General features: G+C 39.8%; 1 protein-coding gene across 1 annotated transcript in view; it reads left to right on the forward strand.

Moving 5' to 3' along the window:
* The window catches only part of ctnna2 (catenin (cadherin-associated protein), alpha 2), a 361,962-nt gene that overhangs the window by 240,253 nt on the left and 100,904 nt on the right, over positions 1–20,805 (forward strand). Inside the window, 1 exon segment of the mRNA XM_022216075.2 lies at positions 12,363–12,443. Coding sequence (XP_022071767.2) covers positions 12,363–12,443 — 81 coding nt within the window.

Consider the following 20,805-nt stretch of genomic DNA (forward strand, 5'->3'; position numbering starts at 1 on the left):
CTCTCAATTTAGTTTTTTGTTGTTGTTGTTTTATGCTTTTATTTACAAGACATGTAGTTTTCTGACATGCAAGCTCTGCATGAGCACAGCAAAGTGAGTGAGTAAAAGGAGAGAAACATTAAAATAGGAAAATTTGGTTTCATAAAAGAAATGCATTGTCATTTGCTGGGCTGCGTACTTAGTGGAATATTAATCACAGTCACAATTTTGACCCCCAAAATTAAATATACATGAACAACGATAATATCATTTAACAGTACAGTGCTAAGCAGCCTGCTGTTAGCCTTTAGTGATGCGTTAAGGGAACATAAGTAAATCGCAGTGTGTTTCATTTGGCAGAAGTTCAGTAAGTGAGGTGTTTTAGGTGGAGTTTTGCCGCTGAATTCTGGTGAATTTTGATGCAAAGATATGTACCCTGGAAAGAATGCGGCACAACATTGAAGTATAAGCAGTGTTGTGTTTATTTAAACGTGAAAGTACAAAACATTTTGCCTCTAAAGTCAGTGAATAATTGTGGTAAATAGACAATCATGATCTCAACATTAATCACACTAACTGTGATTGTCATTTTGACCATAATTATTCAGCCCCAGCCAGTTTTTATGGAAATGTTTTGGTGAGAAAAGGATGCTGCTGACAAAACTTGAAAATTGGTACTCTGTTTGCCGTGTCCTGAGATTGTTGCCACGACACGAGACAACACAACTAATTTGTTCGACCATTTCACTCAGCACCACAAAGCGCTGTATGATGAGTCTAAATACTATCCAAAGCAAAAAAAAAAACATTTTGGATGCCAGTGCTGCTCCATACAAGAAAGCCTCACAATGGTCCGCTCTCCCCTACAAAAAGAGCGGAATCCTTCTTGACTAATTCTTTCCATTTTTATAACACTATGCGTATTGCAGAAAAACAAAATAACGTGTTGTTTGTTTTGTGTGTCGTCGTCCCCCCAGTATCTTGCAGCCCTAATTCTGACTACTGGTATGTTGAAGTCCTAACAGGCAACTCTCATGCATCCGTATTTATATGACAGCCACAGTCAAAATGTGTTAACTGCATTATGTGACACATTGGATATAGTTTTGCATCGTTAACAAGCGTACATGTAAATGAAAAGTAGGATCTGTTTTGTGTCCCCTAATTGATAATATTGTTTGGTCAGATTGTTACAGGAGGAGCAGGGAAGAGAAACGATGATGAAATGGGATTATGTCTTCTGGTATTAAGAACGGATCCTGGAATTGAATTGACCTACTGTAGCGCTGTTTCAGGTGTTGCAGCCGATTTGTAGCATTTGGCTTTTGCTGTAGCTTCAGTCTTTTCAAAACCAGTCCCACACACCCTCAGACAGCCACGTCATGGTTGTGTATGCATTCGTGTGTGTGTGTGTGTGTGTGTGTGTGTGTGTGTGTGTGTGTGTGTGTGTGTGTGTGTGTGTGTGTGTGTGTGTGTGTGTGTGTGTGTGTGTGTGTGTGTGTGTGTGTGTGTGTGTGTGTGTGTGTGTGTGTGTGTGTGTGTGTGTGCGCGTGTGTGCGCGTGTGTGTGTGCGCGTGTGATAAATTGACTTTTTCAGCTCTGCAGTGAAACAAAAGTACATCAATGATACTCAAACCTTCTTCTCACCCCATTGACTCATTTTTTTTCCTCTACCACAGCTCTGCTCTCACAGATATCACACCGCTCTCTTATTTTCTCACCCTCTCTAACCTATTCTCAGCCTCTCCCTCCCTCGCTTCTCTTCTCTCCTGCTGCCCTTCCTTCAGTCCCTCCCTCGCAAACTACTTGCTATTCAGTTCAGGGAGGCTGCAGGCAGCATTGCTCTAGCTCCCCATACTGCTGCTGCAGGACTAGACTTTTTATTCCCTGCTCTCTCTCTCTTTCTGTCTGATAACCAGACATTTCCCCTCACTCCTTTTCTTATTCTCTTGAAACTTTGCACCTAAAACCTTGGCTTACATCCCAACACACTTAATATTTAACCCTCCACATTCTGTTCATGCTTCCTGTTCTTTTTATTTTCAGTGTTCTTTTCAGAGCGCGTGAACTATGAGAAGATGAGCAAATCACCAACATCACCATTACTACAGCAGAGTTTCATCATGTTGCTTCTCTTTTTTTTTTTCTTTTAGGCAGTTCACGTTGTAGGTTCAGGAAGGTTTCTTTTCATGTAAGCCAATCATTAACTACTGATGCAATTTCCCAGGCTGTTTTGGGATCATTTCCTTTTACTGTATTAAAAAAAAGAAAAAAAGAGAAAGGAGGGTGATAGTTTACAGCTACATAGTGCCATTGTACTGAATCAGACTAAAGGGAAATGGATAATAAAGTCTTAATGGTGCCTGTTGCCCTTGTCTACGTTAAACGGCTATGGAAGGTCTGAATTTTCTCCAACTAGTTTGCATCCATGAATTCACGACCTTGGTTCAGGTTATGACAGATTAATACATTACAACCTTTTTTTTTTTTCAGTTTTCAAGCAGCGACAAGGCAGATTTTCACTTAATGTGTTCTTCCTAAGACCAAAGTGCACATTTTATTCTTGGTAAGAGAAAAAAGTAGCACAGCGACGAGACAGACATGCAACCAGATGCCCTTTGCTTTGTGTCTGTCTATGTCTGTTTTTTTAATTATTATTATTTTGTTAGTTTCTTCCATTTCTTATGTCTCTGCTGCAGTTTCCGCTTTGTGCCTTATTTCTTGGTCCTATTTCTTCTCGTTTATGTCAGATTTTAGTTTTGTTTGTGTACTTGTTGAAATTATCACTCGTATAAAAAGTAAAGTGTCCAGCAGAGGGACGGTTTAAGATGTGTACCATTGCAGCATTCTCTGTTTGATTCTGGCTCAGGCCCTCTCCTGCATCTCATCCACATTTCTCTCATTCTCTGTGCCCTTTGATTAGACAAAAGCAAAAATAATAATGCAGCACTTTTGCATGTTTTCATGCATTTATGGAAACAATCTTGTTTCCTCAGCTCTAATATATTTAGCTTGAATATTATACTTTACATCCAAAGCAATTTACTGCTATGTCTACGGCTGAACGTTTCCTTGAGTGATTTGAGTAATTCGATAACTGAAATTCCTCGGGGCACAATTCTCTGAATTGAGGCTTCGTTTAATCCACTAGGAACCAGATCACTCACTGGTGGACCGCAGTCTGACTCTGGACCCAGATTTCATCCTATCCGGACCTATAATCAATAAATTATGAGGGGATTTTAAATTTAAAGGGGCGCTTTTATTTTAACCGGCACAGCTTTTCTAGTATTTATCCCATTTAACAGATCAGAAGCTGAGCTATGAAGGCAGTTTGACATTATTCAGACCTCAGTCAGAGTTAACAGATGAGAAGGCGGTTTTCAACTTTCTTTGCGAACTCAGACTTTCTGATTCCAACTCGTCACACAAACAGGAGCGTTTAACCTTCATTTGACTCGTTTTCCACAAAATGAACCGATGATGTTCAGCTGCTTCAGTCAACAGGTTGTTTTAATGGAGAACAATGAGGAACATAAACATTTATGACGGTAAAAAGCTGCGACTAGAAACTATGTAAGACAGAAATGCAGGTAGAAAACTGTTGAATGTGCATTAATGTATTTATTTTACCGATCAATGTCGTTGATTATTGATAACAGACAGCTGCACAATAAAACTATCAAACTTCATGTATTCAAACATGATACTGTATTGAACTGCATGTAGGTCCGAAACTGTTTTATAATGAAGGAAATCAGTTTAATTTGTGAACAAATCAAAGGGAAACTAATGTTACTGATTGAATTTTCTATGTAATAAATACTGATAAACTGATCAGTTTTTTTATTTGTGTTCTATCAGCTGCAGTAGCAGCAGTTTAAGCGGACCAAACATAAAAACATTTGTGATTTCTGCATCACCAACTAAATACATGTGGGGTTCCCGTTACTTTGAGTTTTAGTTGAATACCCCTGTACTATATTATATACATACAATACACCACAGATGTCCACCTGTGTTCCGCCAGGACGGTTATTTCTGTTGCACAACGCGCTCACTTCCCCTTTTTAATGTGCTTGCCAAGCACAGATTCCGATTTACTCGATTATTCACCAGAATAACCGATAGAATACTCGATTACTAAAAAAAATCGATAGCTGCAGCCCTAGTTATGTCCTAATTTTTACAACTCAAGAATATGTGTTTCCGTCTAACAGTTAACCATGTATCCATTCACACACTCTCTGTTTACTCTCCATAAACCTCTCATGTGAATGTTCACTTGACCTCAAGGATGAACTGATCACAATTTGGCTGTCAGAAGTCACTGACCCCACAACGGACGTTTTGGGCCATAATTCAGAAATTCATAGGCCGTTTATCACAAAGTCTTGCAAAAATCTCTGAAAGGACAAAATGATGAAGCAGTGATGTTTTATATCCAAAAAGGTCAAAGGTCAGTTCCACTGTGGCATCATAAATGTTCTATAAAAATGCTTTTCCGGCCATTATTCAACACCATTAACCCAGGAACAGAAAGGGAGATTATGGCTGTATTTTACATTTGGCCGGACACTGATGTGATGACGCTAATGTTGGGTGTCCACATTGAAATTGTAATGATTGCATAGATCTTCTCTGCAGCCGAGTTAAGGAAGTGTGTGAAGTGGTTTAGAACTTGCATAGCAAAATCTATATTCTGTAAGTGAAGACAGCATGTTTCTTGCTGGAAATGGGATAATGATTTGATATAAATGTCAAAATAGAGGTAGCTTCCATTTCACAGAACAAAATAAGCTTAATACATTTCATTAAATTCTTCCAAAGTGTTCACTGCATATTTAATGTGAATTTTGGGCAGACATGGACACTAAACTGCAACTCGCCTGGTTGGTGAAGACTTACAACCGCGAGGCAGTAATTCTAGTTTCATACTTACGATGTGCTTGATGATAAGCCAGATGCTTCCTCTCATCCACAGCCTGCTTGACCACAGATGCTAATAGCCAGTGACAGGCTCACAGTCTAAACATGAGCCAGTGTAATGAGAGGAGTAAGCAAACGGCATCAGCCATTAAACATAAGAGGGTCTGTGCCAGAAGGCACTCCGGCTCCTCCTCAGGCAGTACTGTTCTAGGCTATATTAACTCTAACTGACAAGAGACTGCCAGGCTCAAACAGCACTGTTATAGATACTATGGGTAACCATGTGAAAGGAGAAAAGACAAGACGATCCGCAATAAGTAGCACATAGAAGGTTGGGAGCGCGTTGGCTGTCCTGAGGTTACGCACAGGAACTTTGCATGCTCTTTATTCTACCATAGCAGAATTTTATTAGGCTTACAGAAGTGTGTGTGAGAGTGTGTTTACTCTTATTACTAAATTAGTTTGTGGTTTTGTAACAACATACTAATAAATAATGGGATGACCCAGTGCTTGGATATTTAACTTTGTGCTGAACATGACAAAAAACAGCAACAAAAAATGGATTGATTAGATTTAAAGCACCCTCTTTACACAAAAGCAGATACAAGCTTGTGCTGCTCCAGGTCCTAACAGATTGATTAATATATGATGAATACTACCAAAGATTTTTGGTAATCCTAGTTTAAATTTGTTTCTAATGGTTTTGTAGTTGTGCAGGCAGTCTGAGCATCCTTTAGGCCTTTCTCAAAATTACAACTAATGTGTACAATTAGTGAAACATAAGGAGAATAAATAGCATGTAGTATCATTAAACCTCATTATTAAAAAAACAACAGCAGAGTGTTCAGACGTATGTGCATGTCTTTAGACATTACATGCACCGTATGCAACCGATACAAAACCTACAAGTTATTTTCTTTTTTCTTTATTTCCATATTATTTTGCTGTTTACAGCAGCATAAAAATCATGCTGCTGGCATGACAGTCCACACATAAGCCAAACCATGTAAAGCCCTGAGAGGCATGGTGTAAAAACAATGCATGTGGTCAGTGCCATCCAAAATCATGTGCTATGAAAAAGTTCTCACCCATTTGCAGTGCCTGTAACACAAACAACACAAACTACCACTTGCCTGTCAGATCTTTTTTCTTTTTTTTTTCTTTGTGTGTTTTTTTTTTTTGGTCATGGATGCAAGTCAAAAAAGTACAATATTTGAATTCTTATATTTGAATTCTTAATGTATTTAATCAACTTTGATTGACCATAACTACTTTTTTGTGTTTATTTCATTTTATATACTGGATGTACATTTTTATTTAGTTAGTCTAAAGCGTCCTTGGACAGAATTTCAGATGTACACTTTAAAATAAGAAATAGGTCTAAATTTTGTCTTCTTTGCCTTCTTATCAGTTGGCCAACAGCAAAACTACATCACAGTCCACATCTGCTAAACACTGGAACAGATTAAAACAGATGAACAGAATTAATTAGATAAAACTGAAATGAAAAGAATATAACAAATGAAACTCAGCTAACTGTTGTCATTATTTCTAAAGCAAACAAAACAGACATTGACCACTGGTTAGTGGCAGCATCTGTGCCGTGTCTTTGGCTGTATTCATGATTAAGATGCGCGATTACGGAGGTGAGTGTGAATGGTTGTGTGTCTGTATGTATTATCCTTGTGATAGACTAGAGGCTCGGACTCATTCTGTCCCCTGCAGATGTAAACAATGAATGAATGAGAGAAACAAACTCCCATGTAATCTTGCCATCTTTCCAACTTGTTTTTTTGTTTGTTCATTTTTGACCTTTGACCCCCTCAGAACAACATGCAGCTAACTGACCCATTTCAGTGTATGTGCACACGCTCAGAATGAAAAAAAAAAAAACATTCATAGCCTCCTCTGTCTTCGTCTCGCTGTGCCCCGAAGGATATTTCTTTAGTTACTCACTGTGGCATTTTATTGTGCACTGTACTGCATTAGTATCATTGGACTTTTGAATGGCTTAATGAGATTATGATATGGAATCTATTTCTGTACTATGTTGCTCTGTCATCTCATTTAAAACGAGAAAAAAAAAAAAAAGAAATCCTAATCAGTCCCGCTCATCTCGAAGTATCTTTCCGGCCGCAGGCGTCCTGGCCTGTTTTCTTATTTCGGTATCCTGTAATCAAACTAGCTGATAGCCACCGCTGCACCTCTTTAAGTTGCACTTAATGAGAACAAGTCAAATTGGCCCATCTGTGGCACTACAGCTGAGAGAGCACAACTTATCTTAATGAGGATCTAGCTACCCATTATCTGCTGGTAACCCGACCAACATGCCACCACCATTATTATCCCCCTCCCCCAGCTCGCAAATACACAAACACTTTCTCACCCTCTTGTTATCAGCTTGCCTTCCCCTTTAAGCCTGCTGCAGACAGTGTAACCACATTGGACAGTAATTGTACCTCTCGCTCCTGCCTAATTGAATTGACAAGGAGCCGGAATTGATATCATTTAACACATTGATCTTGGGAGACAATGAGACACAATGCCTTATACCCCCCTCCCCTCCACCTGACTGCTGTTTTCTTCCCTCTGATTCATCTGCCCATTCCTTTGATTTGAAATGTTATTGCCCACAAATTACCAGATTCATTTCTCACTTCATTCACCACCTCTCAGATTCAGCTTTTTTTTTTTTGTCATTGTCATTTTTATTGCATTGGTTTCAAGGGATGAGCATGGATGTGGAGATAAAGAACAAAAAAAGAAGAATTTAGCTCAATTAATAAACGGATGCCTTCACCGCTTCTTTTGATGCATCGTTAAACTATTGGTCCCTGTAAAATTTATTAAAATGTGTTCATTTCTTTGTTGCCTGAAATAAAAGCTGCGGACATTTAGTCACCTAATGTTCACAAATACCATCAAATAAACATAAAGAACAGGCTGAATTAAGAAATCAGGTGGTGTTAAATATGCGTTATTCCCCAGCTCTTCCAAAAACATTCATCTACAAATGCACTAATATATTTGATGGGATTGAAATCCACTTAACTGTGAGCCTTACCTCGTATTTTACATTTCAAAATAGCTGGAAACCAGCATTCCAACCAAGTGCCACATTCTTCCCCACACCATTCATCTCATATAGATACAGCTATACGTCTTGTTTCATCATTAGAGGGTTTAAGGTCAGAAATGCAGCCAGACAGTTTGCAGTGCACCACTGAATTATATACTTACTTTGGAAGAGCTTGAGAGAGCGACACACTCACGGGCCCTCGGTTGTACCGGCGAGAATAACTCCACGTCCTCCATTACCCCACACGCTGGATGCTTTTTTTCAGGCACCCTCTTCTGTCTTCCTCTCCACGACAAACAATGAATGAGTGCACACCGGGGGTGGGGGGTGGAAAATAATGGATGGGGACAGTTGGGAACATTGTCGGCAAAGCACCATGGGGAACTGTGTTTACCAGAAAACCAAACATGCACATTCCATTATGTGGCAGTCAAAAACTAAGCAATCAATGTTGCTGTATGGGAGACAATTGAATCAACAGCCAGCCGTGTTGTCGAGCTTTTAATAGCTGTGAACTGGAGAGCACAATTGCTTACACATACATGGCACACCTGAATGTGAATGGAGGAAAGTTGAATAGATTTCCGGATTAGTGTGTACTCACATAAATACAAAAATATGACTCAGTCTGTTTCTCACACGCGTGTGCACGCACCTATCAAAGACTGCACTTTTGACCGAGCTGGGCTCATATCAGTATGAGCCCGACTCATTTACTAACCTATGATTCATCATTGTGCTCTGCCTTGCATATACGGTTTGTGATGGGGAATTCATGCATAGTGTTTTTAATTGGGTGCTTTATGTTTTGCCGAAAAACCCAACATGAGCAATACATTTTTCATAGTATGGCGAAGAAGCTTTGATATATCAAAGCAGAAAAGTAATTACGGTAAAAGGGAAGCATATTTTTTCGTAATTGTACTCTTGTTGACTTGCTGGAACTGTCATAAGTATGCTGCATTGATCTGAAAGATTCGACATGAAACAAAAAGCTGTGAAAGTTATGAGAAGATATACACACCAATAAGGTGCTGCTCATATGCCTATAGGAGCTCAAAATAACAGATGCAGGGTTTTGTCCCTTTATCCTGACATCACTGTGCTGTTTTAATCTCTAAGTCAGATTAAAGAGTATTGAGAAACAAAACGGCTAGGGTTTCCTATTCTTGAAAATATAATATTAAAAAAATTGGTCTATCCATCATATGAATACTGAGACAATCTGGTTGCAGCCTGACCATTTCCTCTTAAAATTAAGATCATTAGATGTATATTATCATATAAACTTGTTTGAAATGTCCTTAGAAAGGTTCCAATTAAACCCCTTTTTATTTTTGGTGGTGAGCATCTATAATCCTTTGCATCCCTCTGGAGTCTTAATGACACATTAAGCTCTTTAGGCAACACAATGACTAATGCTGTCATGTCCTCTGCTTTGGCATAGAACGGCTTGTCTTTGCTTGAACATCAAAGTGTGAGTGCTTGTATGAGTGTGTAGCACATAATAGAAGGCAACTGAATACTATCTTCAGTTCCTCTCCTCCTCCTGTGTCAATCAGCAACTGGTTGAAAACCATTTCCTCTATATTTCAGAATAGTACTTGCGAACAATAAATGAAACCACATGCATGTGGTGCCATAGTCAGGTTTGGATCATGTGGGTATTCTGTCACTGAATATAGGACTGAACCTGAAACATGCTGTTGAAATGACATGTGCGGGTTGCTCCCCAAGAAATAGCTGCATTGTGTGATTGCTATTAGGTGAGGGAACGACAAAAATATGAGCTAGGAGACAAATGGCTCATTCCTAATGTTTACCATCCATGTGAACGGAAACTAAAGCTATATGAGCCTTGGCCAAGGGCAAGCCAGCAATACATTAGACAGAAAAGGGAGTCATATCTGTTTTTATGGCTACAGGCTCTGTTCATTAAGCAGTACTTTCACATTGGTGACCTTGCACACATGTGAATTCCCCACAGCCCAGGCACACACTGAAAGGCTTGTGGAATTTGGAGTATGACAAAATATACAAAATGTTGAAAATAGAAAAAGATCATGGGTGCTTGTCTTTAAGTTCTCATCTTCCCGAATGTCAACCCTTTTGCAAGCCAGGAGAAAAGAAAGTGTTCACACTGACAAATGCACCAAAGTAGCAGTAACCGGAGCTCACATGCTTCCTGACCAAATAGGGCCGCAAAGAAAGGACCCAAGTCTTCAGTTTTACCACTTTGCAGGTTTGAGTTCATGGTAGTGGTCCTGTCTCTCTATCATTGTGACTGTGTGATATGAAGCATATTTATAACTAATGTGGAAATAAGAAATTTACAACCTGATAGTGACCAAGGCATTAAAAGTGCCAGTCAGTGTCCACCTTGGGGTGAGTTTAACATGAAGTACATGTTTGATGTGGGCTCATTTCGTTCTCTGTGATACAAAGACACGAGGCATTCTGTTCCACTCAGTTATCTAAAGGGCAGGACAATAGTGCAGCAACACAGAGATAAGCAACTGCGTTTAGAGTCTCAATTAACAGGATAATGACTAAATAGTCCTTTTGCTTAAACCCTGAAGTTCTGGACCATGCCACACATCTGAAGAAATCCTCATTTGAAGCAGACATGGATTAATAGGAATCCATGTCACCAGGTGTAGTTTTTTTGTTTGTTTTCTGTAAAGGTTCATGAGCAGTTTAGTGGGCAGGTGGTTGCCTGGCAACAATACAAATAATTTTCTCAGCTGGTATTGCTTAGCATAGGATGACTCTGTTTTGCAATCTGTTGATCATCCTGCTAGCCATTTTTTCTTTTTTTTCCCTTTTTTTTCACGCAACAAAAATATTTTAATAACAATAATATTTTTTTTTTTTTAAAAAGCAACAGCTATGTGAAGATTTTGAATTAGCAGATTTGGCTTGTTTGCATACAGTATGAATCACACCATCCTGAAACAACAGAGCAGGGTTTGAAAGAGATGAGCCACATTCAATGGAAAAAGAAAAGAAAAGAAATTGTCTGCTGTCAATAGAAAAGGATTTAGTAATTACCATGGATGAGTATTTATAGACATTCATTCTGAGATGTGGTGACGTTTGACTCCATGCAGCAGCTGACTGAGTGGACCTGAGGGAGAGTTTGCAACATTGCAATAAATATAGCACATTCTTCACTTCTAATAAGAAATATATTCTTTCAGCCGTATCCCAATTCCCACACTTGTGTTATTGTTGTTGCTGCGTCCTATAATTTGTATGCCTTTAACTTCAGTTGTTTTTCTTTCTCTTTTTTTTTTAAAGACACTATGAGTGGAATGTGGAAACCTTGATGATGCATCAATTTTCACAAAACAGTCGTGGCCTACAAATTAATCAGGTGTTTTGTTTTCTAAGTAACAGAGACTGTAATATCCGTAGTTCTTGTAGGAAAATCAGGACACTAACATCACTTTGGAAACCTGTTCATGGCATTTTTAATTATGTAGTGACAGTAATTTGTACTGGTCTTAGCAGAAATACCTTCATTAATAGTGCATTCAGAGCAGCATGTTTAGGATGTTAATCACTTTGCACTGCCACAGACACTTGTTTGCATTTCCCTGGATAGATCACACTTTATAGCATGTGTCCTGGAGTAGAAATGCTTTGCCCCAAGACACTGACACCATCTTTCTAACCTTCAGGCCAAGCTGCCACCCCAACTCGGATAGTAAAAGTGGAAATCCAATAACTGGAGGAGTATAAATCACTCCTCTCTTCTTCATGGTTTCTGAGCAAATACAGTAGAGCTTGTGAGTGGTAAATGGAGTGCGCAGGTGGCACAGCTGAAAGTGAAGCCTCTTCCTTGCCCTGACTTTCCAATGAACACAATTGGCAATATTTTTGTTTAAAAGATGGATTCAATGGCAGCACCTTCCACAGTGACTCCTACTGGTTGGTTTCTATGCTTGTTAACCAGAAAGTGGGGAAATCTGGAACAGCAAGAAGCTCTCTGCTGTTTGTCTAGTGAAACACCCTGCCGTCAGGTGAAAAAAACCAGCTGGTGACTCTGCGTGTATCAGGTGAAACGCGTGGTAGTCTTCACTCCCCCAAAGCCACCAGTAGGAGTTGGCATTGACAGGAAGTGTAGCACACAGGGGAATTGGCGACAACTAAATTGATATGTGCCAGATAAGCTAGTTGCTAAGTAGCATTACAAACTGTTTCACTGTTTTCACTGACTCCCGTCCATATAAAGACCAAATTCATGGCAGCACGTGTTCTTTTCAGAATAGGAAGCCACACTAAATGTATCCCTTAAGCTCTGTTTAAGGTGCAATTTGTTACTGCATGTACTGTAACTACATTAACGCTGTGTTTTTGTTTTCTTTCACAGACTGGCAGGAAAGAGAAAGGTGACCCGCTGAACTCAGCCATTGACAAAATGACCAAAAAGACCAGGGACCTGCGCAGACAGGTGAGTCCATGGTCTCATCTCCATCTTTATCTCCCTACGATACACTTTATGCTCGTTTTTAAAAGGAAGACACAACTTTTTCACAAAACTTTAAAGACTTGGTGTTGTCACCCAATGCATTACGGGATCACAACCAAAATTGTTCCAGTTCATTTCAATTATCTGTGGCACATAATTCATTCTTACTGAAGACATAAATCTTTAAAAAAGAGGTCATGATTATGCATGTTCATTTTTCAAGACATTAATCTTGGGCAGTTTTTTGGCAAATGCTTCTCAAACGGCAGTAAATGCGCTCGTAGCTGATTTGACGACGTGGTGGAGTGTTTACAGCAGGAGGCTCTTACATGTGGAATTGAACCGATTAAAACCACAGCACCCACATTCATCTTATTTACGAAGCTTGTCCCATGGTGGAACAGTAGCTCACTGATGTGTTTTTAATAGTTTTACACCACAATGAAGATTTAAGGCACAGAGGAATGAGCTACAAATGATTTGGCGGCTTTTTAGTATGATCACTGCTACTTTTGGTCTTTTCTTTTGTTGGTAATAAGAAACACGACGTAAGAATCAGCATTATTGAGTTTATGGTTTGTTTGTTTTTTTGTACGGCATGATAACAGAGCTCAGCATACTGTGTCAGGAACATAGACAGATATCACACATAAACATTTCACACAAGAAATAATAATCACAGTATTTGCAACACACAGGAGCAGAGCATGCGCTTGCTGAGCCTCACTGCTGCCAAAGCGTGATAAGCAGTGGTTACCGTTATCAGGGATCACAGGGGTTCATTTGAGACTAGGCTTTGGGTGATCCTCAAGAGGTCACTCGCAACAGGGATACTGAGACCACAGAAAATTCATTTGGAAATCACAGGAAATATAAATGTGGGGACCATGCACGTGACATGTGACATGGCTATCACCAAGGCAACCGAGCAAGAGGTTCAAACCCCTGACCTACTGAGCTACTATCTTTGATATGTTCCAGCTCTTAATACCTAATAGACTTTTTCCTTCTTCTAAGTGGGACACTGCTAAAATAGCTATGCCTGTATTTTCCCCCCTTTCTCTTTCCTTATCCCGTGCTCTTGTTTCAACAGCATTTCATGATTTTATTTGTATGTCTCTTGACATGGTAAACCAAACGCTGTCGGCCAAGAATTTCAGCAAACAATCGGCTATATTTGAGGCGCTCATTGATATTGATCTCTGTTCTACTTTTGGATCTCAAACCCTAAGGAGTTGTATCATGAAGCTGCAGTATAAAATTCCAAAAGCTACCCTCCAGTAGTGAAGAATAAGTGGATGATTCACGCTGTGATACATAGTATCAGAACTCAAAAGCAATATTGATTTATTTCTCATCTCCACTAAAGGAAAGATTAATCTGGCTTTTCCGCTGTTGGATCTCACAGTACATCGGAAACGCTGACACTTCTACATGGAAAAAAGAGGACACTTAATGAGCACACATAAGCGACTGTTGATGCAATACCAGCATGCTTCTGAGGTGCTCTCTCATTTCTAACTAATTAAAACTTAAATTCTCATGACTTGTAGTACACATCCTCTTGGAAAAACTGGAGTACATCCGTGCAAGAGTCTTGCCCCAGAAAAAGGAAGCCCATTCATAAACCATCAGGACATCAGTTGTGGTGCCTGAATGCAGTCTCACTCACAGACAACCCTTTCCTGTCATGCATTCTTGGATTTTGATTTTTGATTTTTTTCTTATAGGAGAGGCAGTCTCGCAAAATTGACAATAGCAGCTCCCTGCACATAGTTGCAGTGGTTGTGTCCTCTCTGACCTCTAAAGTCCAGGCGATCATTCCAGATAGGAAGCTATAAAACTCCCTCCCGGTGGGCATTTGGTGGGGCTGCCTGACAGGCTGGCAGGCGGTATTCACTCTGACAGGATGTTCTATTGACTCAGGGGTTGGCTTGACAGAATGGGCGGTGTGTTTGAGCTGCGAGTTAAGATGGGAGGGCAAGCTCGCAGCACACATGCAGGCTTTACATAGTGCTGTGATACTGTAATTATGTCAACAAAACATGTGTCGAGTTTAGCAAGTCAGTGGCACCGTGTAGAGACTGAAGACCTTCCTGAGGGGAGGAGCACAGTTGTGCGTTTGAGCATTTCAGTCTTCGCCATCTCCACAGTGAAAAGGGGGGATCAAATATTAGAGAAGACAAGCACAGATGACAGACAGCATTTGTGAAACGAGAGCAGGTAAGACCAAACAAGCCTTGTGACAACACCACCAGAGACATGCAGCATTGTTTTCTCTTTCATGCTGTTGTGTATACATACAAGGCAGCGCTAAGCTGTCTGTTATCCTGGGCAAATTCAGTAGATGTCAAGCATGTCGCTCCCACCCCTCATTTTGTTCTCTTTGAGAATGTAAATTCTCGCAGCACTACCCAGTTTGAGAGAGACAATGCAGGGCAAAATAACTGTGCAGTACTCTGCATCACACAGACGAGAAGAAAACGTTTGATTGCGAACGTCACAATGAAGGCATATTTTGAATCCAAAGAATAAAACTCACAGGCATGCAAGCAAATGTGGAACCAACCATCAGTACTCAAAAATTACAGACCAACAGCCTGTTATTTCTGCCTCCATCCACAATGATTACATAGTTGCTCTTTATTCACAATAGATTCTAATCATCTGTATCCCCTTACAAGAGGCCTCCAATCACCAGTGAAGCAGTGCCCCCTTCAGCTGTGATTTCTGAGATTTACACTATAGCAAATATACTGCCCTTTTTCTAACCTCAGACACACATTAACAGCCAACGTCTGAGGCTCTTTGAAGGCTTGACCGTGCCTCTCAGCAGGGAAGAACGCTGAAATTTCCACATGTTCTCATCAAACTGACTGGGAAAACTCAGCTGAACGTATGTACTTTTATTACCCGATGAGATTGCATCAGGACAACAAGCAACAGTTAAAAAATAAAACTGCTGTCTTTACCTAAAACTTAATCTCCATAAGTCATTGCCCCTTATGCCTCACCGTCTGCTTTCCTGCTGGTACTTGCATCAGTGGGGCTTCTTTCATGCTGAGCCTTTGGTTCAGGATGTAGACACTAATAACAGCGGTGATACTCAAAATTATCTTTTTTTTGTTTTGAAGAATAAACAAAGTTTATACACCAATCAGCCACAACAGTAAAACCACTTGCCTAATGTTGTATAGGTTCCACTTGTACTTCCAAAACAGTTCTGACATTATGGGGCATTGACACTTGACCTCTGTGGATGTCCTATGGTGTCTGGCACTGAGGTTTTGGCAGCAGATACTTTCCATTCTGTGGGTTGCCTCCATGGATCTGGTTTGTTGTAGTTGTTAGCAATCTTTGTTCTTCTGTGCAGAGCAAGTCAACAGCTTAGGTTTTGTGTTGCATTCCTCAAGTGGTTCCTCAGCAGTTTTTTCAGTGTGAAAAACCATGAGTCCTGGTGCTGTGAGTGTGTGTAGAGGTGCTTGATTTGCAGCAACATTTCGGTGGGTGGTATGTGTCAAAGTGATGTACACATGAATGTCAGGACCAAAGGTTTCCCAGCAGAACTGCACTGAAAGGACATAATGAATGTTGTTCACTTCGCCTGTCAGTGGGTTAAATGTTCAGGCTGATCAGTGTATTGTGTCTATGAACACGACACAAAACAGGAGATAACAATGGGATGCACATAACATAACACTGTAAAGGGTGTATACATGTACATAGTGAAGCAATGATGCTTCCAACAATCAAAATACAGGAATAAAAAATGGAAGCCAAGAAGATTTTGTGAGCACAGTGGTGGTTGCAAAATATAGAGAATTGACTTAAAAGACTTTAAAGTCGTTTTTACACACAAGCACACACATACGCACACGGCAGGGGGCATGTGCCACACAACCACAATGTCCACAGTTCAAGTTCCAGCCAGGAGACTATTGTTGCAGGTCTTACCCCTCTGTCTATCTCTGCCAACTGTCAAATAAAGGATATATGGCAAACGGCAAAAAAAGAGAGAATAGAATCTTGTGAAGGGAGGCTAAAATTGTCAAGTCGAGTCAAGTCAGTTTACTTATAAAGCACAGGACTGATCAGATAAACCATACAAGTGAATTAATACGAGCATAGACTATCTTGATGAAATCACAACATAAATAGCATTGCATAAGTAACTAATAAAATGCAAATAAAGAGGTGAGAGAAAAGAGGTAGGCTTTAAAAACAAGGAGCGGGAGAAGAGCTAATCGTTAGGGGCAAAATACTGTATTTGACAATTTAGGGAAATTCAGTGCAAGTGCTCAATCACAGTCTGTTTTTAAGTTGGTTTAGGGGATGTAGGGGTCTGATGGAACAAAGGGCAAGGAGCTCAGAAATGTAATCTAGTGCCATTCCATGTATTGCTTTCATCAATTCGATACTACACTGGAAATAAATAAAGAATGGCCAGTACACGGAAGATGAGGTCTCTCTTGTTAGTTAGGAGTCTTGCTGTTGCATTTAGAACCAGCTGCAGGTGAGATAGGGCTGACAGACTACCCACATAGAGTGAACTACAGTCCTTGAGGTGAAATGGGGAAAGAAAAACAGCATGAACCAAAGTCTTCAAAGCTTTAACGGCCAAGAATGATTTTCATTTTGACGCAAGGCAGTGCTGACACCAGATTTGATTTGCTTATCACATTTTTAGAAATTATCAAAAGTGGCACCATGATTTCTTGTATGAGCATTTCCATTTCATAACAGAGGACTGTGGGCGTTGATTGTGGTGGCTGCATAGTTGTCGGCAAGACCCAAGATTAGAACCTCAGTTTTGTTCCAGTTTGGCCAAGAGAAGCTTTTTGCCATTCAAATTTTACATGCGCAATCCAGTGAAGAAGGGTGTTAGCACCGTTTTAAACACAAGGTCTCAGCAGGAGGTACAGCTGGGTGTCATCGGTGTAACAATAGTAGGAGATAGATTTTCTGAGAATAGACCCCAAAGGAACCATAGACGAGGGGAATAAAATATGGTGTGATGCAGAACCGTATGGTGCTCCACGTGAAGTGGGTGCAGAGGAAGACAGTACATTATCAGTTCTAACCAAGACTGATCTTTCTTCAAGGTAGGATTCAAACCATTGGAGAGCCTATCTCTGAATGCTGCCAGAATGCTTAAAAATCAGCAGCCCAAGCTTTACAGCCACAGGCCATATAAATAAATCAAAGAAAACAATAGAATCAAGATAATTATTTTTTTGTAGTTGAAGTAACTTGTTTCACAGCTCAAATGAAGTTAATACAAAAGGATTTCAACCTTCTTGCAGAAGAAATTCTCAACCGGCATGATAATATTTAAGACAACGTGCATCAGAAAACAAAATTTACTTTCCAACTTGATTGTGACGTACAATAATTTGCTAAAATTTTAGGTAGTTTAGATTGTGATCTGTCATCTTATACTATCGGAAAGCTGTCTGATCAGCCTGAGTTCTTTTTCCCGTATAGCAAAGATCCCAAACATAAAGCCAGAATCATAAAGAACTATAATAGACTTTATGGCAACCACCAAGCCAATCTCAATCTGAGTCAGCATCGGAATATGTGAAGAGGCAGAAGCAACTAAAACATGCCGAATTGTAGCAAGTTCTTTAAGATTATTGGATCATCCAACATAGACCAAGTAGATATAAAGATGGATGTAATGACATTGCCCATTGGTTTACACTGGAGTTGAACTGAAGCTGATCAATATCTTTTCTGGTTAGAGTCAAGACCTGGCAAATATGGGAAATGAGGTCAAGGTAGACAATGATACTCCAAACATGAATGCAGCTCAAAGCTAACGCGTATGTTAACCAACAGCCAAGATGCATTGTATATTTAATGCTAAAATTACATATGAATTGCATAAAAAAGGGCCAATTAAGAATACTAACAGTACAATACAGTGAAGCAGAAACTGTTTATAAACAGCAAAACCATCTGTGGGAAGTGTTTTACCTACTTCTTAACAAATAGAATCTATGTCACAGTCTCTGTGTCACACGTAATTCAAAGTAAAGTACATATGACTCAAGTTTCCTGGTAGAATGGCCCTTCTGACCTCCTACGCCAAAATGATTTTTTCGAGGAGCCAGCACCTAGCAACCCTCAGTGGTTGTAGTACTTGCATCGACTCCAGTTTTACACCATGGTTGCATCTGACTGAGACAGACTAACCAACCTATCATATACCTTGAGCTTTGCATGAGGTTTGTTGTTAAATTAAAAGAATATCGATGGAATTATTTTTGGAAGCATCCTCACTTTACTTGTAGTGTCTTTGTGCAGTACTTTATGTCATAGTATACATTGCCACTACATCCAAGAAAAGCATGACGTCCAGTGGCATCACAACATAAGATTCAGCATTAGTAAGCTGTCTCCTTGAATAGAGCAGCTTTTTGGTCTGATTTTCAAGGCAAAAGATTTTTCTTCTTTTAAAGAAACTTATTTCATTATTTCACTCTACAAAACTGCTACAAACGTTCATAGGCTTCTTGAATTGCCATAGAATTGCAACTCCGCACCTTGTGACTTTCTATCCTTACAATTTATGAATACCAATGTTCATCGTCACTGCAGAGACTACTGTGGCTTTATGTACAGTGCTCAAAACCGGTGGAAAAAAAAGATCCGTTTTTCTTTATCTCGAGTGGCTGCAATATGCTTTCATACCCATGTTCTTCACAGTCATCGTGGTCATGAAGTGTACAAAAAACTATGCTTCTCATGTTCTAAATTCATCCATTTTTCAGCAGTTTCTCAGTGGCAGTTATTTGCTGTTTGCAGTTATTTAGATGTATCTGCTAAACACTTCTGTTGCCTTTTCATTTGCCGTAACAAAGACTTTTATTTAACCTCAAGAGGCCCTAAGGCCAGTGTTATACTTACCTCATTTGCGAATGTGCGAAGGTCTTCGAGGGTTCATTAGGTTCCACGTGATGTAAACTTTGCCATCTGCCTGAGTCTGCAAGAGTCTGCATGGACCCCTTTGCAGACATCCACATGCATCTATCCCCAATGTTCACCATGTTCAGTTATTACTCTGTCAAGGAACGCGGCAGAGTTATGGGTCGACCAACATTGGTTTGTCTGTTCACAACATTACTTAAAAACAGACTGATGGATTTGAATGAAATTTTCAGGGAAGGTCATAAATGATGCAAGGACCAACTGATTAGATTTTGGCGGTGATGCAGCTTATAGTCTGGATCCACGGATTTGTTAAAGATTTCTGTATCATTGCAAGATAGCGGCACATCATCACTGTAACTATGACAAGAAGTGAACACTACGTCAGCTGCCTGCTGACGATCACATGATTGCAATCCTACTACAAATCAACCGCTGTGGACTTATTGGGACTTATCCGTTGGAAATGATACAAAGAACAATTGATTAGATTGTGGTGGTGTTTTCGATGTCCCATCAATTCCCACCGCCCGCGACATATTTAGGTCACATGATTTGGTATCTGTACCTAACGTACACATGTATAACACACACCTGTGTTCAGTGCAAGGTCATTTTGTTTGTAGGTACGTCTATATTAGATGGCCACATTCTATCTTGCCGTGACTTCTGATCATCAGTAACTAATATACACATACTGCATTTCTAAAAAACAGTGCTGCATTTCTGACGATGGCATATGGGGGAATGAACAGCCTTGGCAGAGTACTGCACTCTCTGAGTGCTTTTCTTGTTCTTTTTAATATCATCATTACTCAAGTTATTCTACGGTGTTGTTTCCAAACTGAATGTACACGTCAGCTTTTAAATAAAACGGAATACCTTACAACCACTTCTGAAATTTTGATAAAACTGGGACAGGTAGCATGCTTTTTTTTTTATTGTACTGTGGTGATCAGTACAGGTACTTTGTCAAATTTTTTTTCATTGAAAGTCCCCAACTTCTGAGCCTTAAATCCAACCTTAATCAACTGAGTTTTGACCTTGAGGCTCCTTAACAGATTAAAAGAATACAGTGTTGAGTGACCCCAGCATTCTGTATGCTTTAAAATAGGATCATAAATTGGCAGTTACATACATTCAAAAGAAAAGCATTCAGAGACCACAGTACTCAGTCACTGTATGATTTCCCACGGATGAAATTTTTAAAATATTCATGGTCATCAGAGGTCGATTTGTAGTAGAATCACAGTCATGTGATCGTCAGCAGTAGTGTTCACTTCTTGTCATAGTTACAATGATGCCTTGCCATTATCAGTGATACAGAAATCTTCAACAAATCAGTGGATCCAGACTATAAGCTGCATCACTGCCAGAATCTAATCACTTGGTCCTTGTGTCTTTTCTGGCC

Source organism: Acanthochromis polyacanthus, chromosome 3, assembly GCF_021347895.1.
Source record: "Acanthochromis polyacanthus isolate Apoly-LR-REF ecotype Palm Island chromosome 3, KAUST_Apoly_ChrSc, whole genome shotgun sequence".
NCBI lineage: Eukaryota > Metazoa > Chordata > Actinopteri > Pomacentridae > Acanthochromis > Acanthochromis polyacanthus.